The sequence below is a fragment of the Melanostigma gelatinosum genome (assembly GCF_949748355.1).
Source record: "Melanostigma gelatinosum genome assembly, chromosome: 1".
Classification (NCBI taxonomy): Eukaryota; Metazoa; Chordata; class Actinopteri; order Perciformes; family Zoarcidae; genus Melanostigma; species Melanostigma gelatinosum.
Window position 1 is genome coordinate 227,501 of NC_136634.1, and position 4,632 is coordinate 232,132.

General features: G+C 43.4%; 1 protein-coding gene across 2 annotated transcripts in view; it reads left to right on the forward strand.

The window, feature by feature from the left end:
- Positions 1–4,154, forward strand: part of nup160 (nucleoporin 160) — a 39,015-nt gene extending 34,861 nt beyond the window's left edge. The window contains exons 29-35 of one of the 2 annotated variants that reach the window (XR_013772457.1): positions 686–809; positions 1,645–1,746; positions 1,844–1,985; positions 3,302–3,427; positions 3,502–3,597; positions 3,669–3,808; positions 4,003–4,154. Coding sequence is in view for 1 of the 2 variants with exons in the window: in XM_079280625.1 (XP_079136751.1) it covers positions 686–809; positions 1,645–1,746; positions 1,844–1,985; positions 3,302–3,427; positions 3,502–3,597; positions 3,669–3,752 (674 nt within the window). In the remaining variant the exon portion in view is untranslated. Of the gene's footprint in view, positions 1–685; positions 810–1,644; positions 1,747–1,843; positions 1,986–3,301; positions 3,428–3,501; positions 3,598–3,668; positions 3,919–4,002 lie in introns of those variants that run through there. The other variant, XM_079280625.1, reaches the window with a different exon arrangement.
- The last annotated feature ends 478 nt before the right edge of the window (positions 4,155–4,632 follow it).

The following is a 4,632-nucleotide window of genomic DNA, read 5'->3' on the forward strand; positions in this document are numbered from 1 at the left end:
TATATATACATATGTATATATATATACATATACATATATAGATATATATATACATAGATATAGATATATATATGTATATATATATATGTATGTATGTATGTATATGTGCTGGGAAAGTTAACGCGTTTTTTAACTGAGAGACAATACATATACATAACAACAAGAGGATGGCGAGAGCAGTGGGATAAAAGCCAGCAAACATCCTATCGTCAGTTGGACATCGCTGCAGTAAAGTCAGCAGACACTCAGATCTCCGTGGTCCACTCACAGACACTCACATGTTAGTGCAGCTCTACGCTGACATTCACCGTAAACTCATTCAAACGCACAGATCGGGAGCGAAGGACTTTGAAAGTTAGCGGAAACATTAACGTGAGACAACATCCGGTTTCTTCAGACCAACATCCGGTTTTCAGAATAAGATGCCAACAAAGTATGAATTATATTCACATTAAGTATGAAACATGCTGCATCTCGTGAACCAAATGTTATTGACCTTTTGTTCATCGAGCAGTACTTTAAAATAAAAGTGCGCAATACACTACTTTATAATTCATTATTGACTTTGTGCAAAACAATGAGATTAATCTTTAAAAAATCATGCGATTTAAAAATTGTAATCGTTGTCCAGCACTAATATATATCATCATCATGTCTGTCTATCTGTCTACCTGTCTGTCTGTAGGAAGTGCCTCAGCAGTAGAGATGGTGGCCCTGTTGGTCCAAACCGGACTGTTTGACTCGGCTCTGTCCGTCTGTCAAACCTTCAAACTGAACCTGACTTCAGTCTTCGAGGGTATGACCTTCAAGTGAGTTTCTACTTCATTCCATCATCATCCATCATTCACATTTAGTCTCATTATGACATCATCCTTAGTTTACATTTGGCACATTGTTACATCATCCAAATGAGATTCAAAGACGATTAGTGGATGTGCTGAAGAGATTTAGGCTAAGTTTGGAATATGAAGTCACTCCCACTTAAATCAATCATTGTCAAATTGTATTCATCGACTGGGTCAAAATGAAAACATCAGTTTGAATAGCTTGTGTGCATGATTATCATGCAATTAACAGACAATGTTGATGTTGGCATTGGTGTCAGCTGACAAGGTGTGTTTATAAAAGGCAGTGGCACGGCCTCCCTACTCACTGTACCTTGCACATGTTTAAAATAACAACATGAATATATGAACCTGTGTATTATTTGAATAGCTGAGTATTGAATGCACAATAAAGAGGTATGTTTATACATGGCACTAGGCCCATTTAATATAAAACACAATGTTATACAATATATATAGTCGGGGGTCCCTGCTCCATCTCTATCAGTTTGGGGTCCTTGGCCTGAAAAAGACCCCCGCCCTAAAGCATCCCCTGCTTTATGGTCTGTTTGACTCTAAACGGACCATAATGCTGTATTGAAGAAGACTTGAAACTAGAGATTGAGACATAAACTCATGTTTGCAATGTTTACTGAGGTAATAAATCAAGAGAGAAGTAGAGTCATTTTCTCATAGACTTCTATACAACCAGAGGAGTCGCCCCCTGGTGGACACTAGAGAGGATGCAGCTTTAAAATGTGCATAAAAAGGGAACCATAAAGTGAAACATGAATAAATGTGTTTTTTTGTTTGTGTTCAGGTGCATTAAGCTTCAGTTTGGGGGGGAGGAGTCTCAGAACGAAGCCTGGAGCTGGTTGGCTGCTAATCAGCTGTCCTCTGTCGTCAACACCAAAGAGTCCAGGTTTCACTTCTGTTATTGTTTAAATATCACAAATAAAGAGCGTCGTTCATTTATTACAGTTTAAAATACATATTCTTTGTTTCTTCTTCTGTGGTAGTGCTACAGACGAGGCGTGGCAGCTGCTGTCCTCTTACCTGGACAGGTATCCTTCTGCTAACGGACAGCATCACCGCTGTGTCATCAACAAGCTGCTGTCACACGGAGTCCCGCTGCCTGATTGGCTCATCAAGTCCTACAAGGTGAGACTTCAGCCAACAGGGTCCCACGATGCAGCTGTGTTTCTTAGTGGTTATTTTCCCATGATGCAGCTGTGTTTCTTAGTGGTTATTTTCCCACGATGCAGCTGTGTTTCTTAGTGGTTATTTTCCCATGATGCAGCTGTGTTTCTTGGTGGTTATTTTCCCATGATGCAGCTGTGTTTCTTAGTGGTTATTTTCCCACGATGCAGCTGTGTTTCTTTGTGGTTATTTTCCCATGATGCAGCTGTGTTTCTTGGTGGTTATTTTCCCATGATGCAGCTGTGTTTCTTAGTGGTTATTTTCCCACGATGCAGCTGTGTTTCTTCGTGGTTATTTTCCCACGATGCAGCTGTGTTTCTTAGTGGTTATTTTCCCACGATGCAGCTGTGTTTCTTCGTGGTTATTTTCCCACGATGCAGCTGTGTTTCTTCGTGGTTATTTTCCCATGATGCAGCTGTGTTTCTTCATGGTTATTTTCCCATGATGCAGCTGTGTTTCTTTGTAGTTATTTTCCCATGATGCAGCTGTGTTTCTTCGTGGTTATTTTCCCATGATGCAGCTGTGTTTCTTAGTGGTTATTTTCCCACGATGCAGCTGTGTTTCTTTGTGGTTATTTTCCCACGATGCAGCTGTGTTTCTTCATGGTTATTTTCCCATGATGCAGCTGTGTTTCTTAGTGGTTATTTTCCCATGATGCAGCTGTGTTTCTTTGTAGTTATTTTCCCATGATGCAGCTGTGTTTCTTCGTGGTTATTTTCCCATGATGCAGCTGTGTTTCTTAGTGGTTATTTTCCCACGATGCAGCTGTGTTTCTTCGTGGTTATTTTCCCATGATGCAGCTGTGTTTCTTCATGGTTATTTTCCCATGATGCAGCTGTGTTTCTTTGTAGTTATTTTCCCATGATGCAGCTGTGTTTCTTTGTGGTTATTTTCCCATGATGCAGCTGTGTTTCTTAGTAGTTATTTTCCCATGATGCAGCTGTGTTTCTTAGTAGTTATTTTCCCATGATGCAGCTGTGTTTCTTAGTAGTTATTTTCCCATGATGCAGCTGTGTTTCTTGGTGGTTATTTTCCCATGATGCAGCTGTGTTTCTTGGTGGTTATTTTCCCACGATGCAGCTGTGTTTCTTAGTGGTTATTTTCCCATGATGCAGCTGTGTTTCTTAGTGGTTATTTTCCCACGATGCAGCTGTGTTTCTTAGTGGTTATTTTTCCCATGATGCAGTTGTGTTTCTTAGTGGTTATTTTCCCACGATGCAGCTGTTTCTTAGTCGTCATTTTCCCATGATGCAGCTGTGCAGCTGTGTTTCTTACAGGAAGTGGACGCTGCGTCTCTGCTGCGTCTCTACCTTAACTTTGATCTCCTGGAGGCTGCAGCTGAGCTGGTGTTGGAGTACGTAGATGCTCTGATGGGGAGAGGACACCAGTACTTTGGAATCGAGGTAAAATACTTTGAGTAGTAAGTTATGAATCTTTAAACATTGAACAGAATCACTGAACTGTCTGAATGTTTCAGAGACCTCTGTCGGCGACGTCGTCCTCCGTCTGGCTGCCGTACACGTCCATCGATCAGCTGCTGCAGACGCTGAACGAGACGCAGACCAACAGCAGCGTGAGTCATCACTTCCTCTTGAAGCCTTGTTTGTGATCTTCAGTGTGATGAATGTGTGGATCTGTTTTCAGATTTATAATAAAGTTCGAGACAAACTGGACGATTATCACGAACTGGTGGAGCAGACGACCAAACGGAGACTCGTCACTCGATGATTCTTCAGGTCACGTGATGACTTCGACCAATCAGAGACTCTCAGCTGGAATCTGATGTAAATAAATAGTGTCAAATCAGCTGTTTGTGTTTAGTTTTTTATTATAGTCTCTTTTGTATCGTCATGTTTTTCCTTCAGAATGTAAGTTGTTGAAAATAAAGTGTCTTCTTGCATTTCATGTCTCATTAATTAATTAACATCTGTGACGGTTCCCTAGTCAGTCTCTCTGGTTACCTGTCTGTCTCCTGCAGGATTCCCTGATAAGGAGCACCTGGGCCCTGGTGCTCTCCGGGGATAAAGCTCCGCCTCTGACGGCCGGCTTGCTCTCTCTCGCTTCAGCTGAGGGCCATGGGTGGGCAGCCTCGCCACTGTTGCCTCTGTGTGTGTGTCCGTTTGCGGCTGAGTTGGGTTTCGCCCACCCACCCCCGTATCTCACGATTAAACCTGTTTGTTTGGAACCTGCGTCTCCCTCGCTTATTGCCGCGGTGCCTGAGCCGGGCCGTGGCAGTTGGGGGCTCGTCCAATTGGGTTGGTACGCGTGAGGTTTGGCGTTTCTGTTGGGAGGTGCAGGACTTTGCAGCTGTGTTTATAAAGGGTTATCTGTCTGGTGTGCTTGCGGTGCGGCAGTGTTCCCCTGGTAGGTACAGCGGCGTTAATCCTTTGAGTTTCGTCTCGTTTTTTGTTTTTGTAGTGTTGCGGTGACCGCGGTTAGAGCGTGTCGTCTCGGGATCACTTCCATGGTGCAGGGGAGTCGCCAGTCCTGGTTGCTCTCCCTCGCCACTGGGCTCCAGTGCGTAAATACCCGCCGCCATTAGCCGCATGAAGACCAGGGTTGAGCGTGTAGCCAGCTAGAGGGGCGCTCTGCGGACTGCACACTGGCA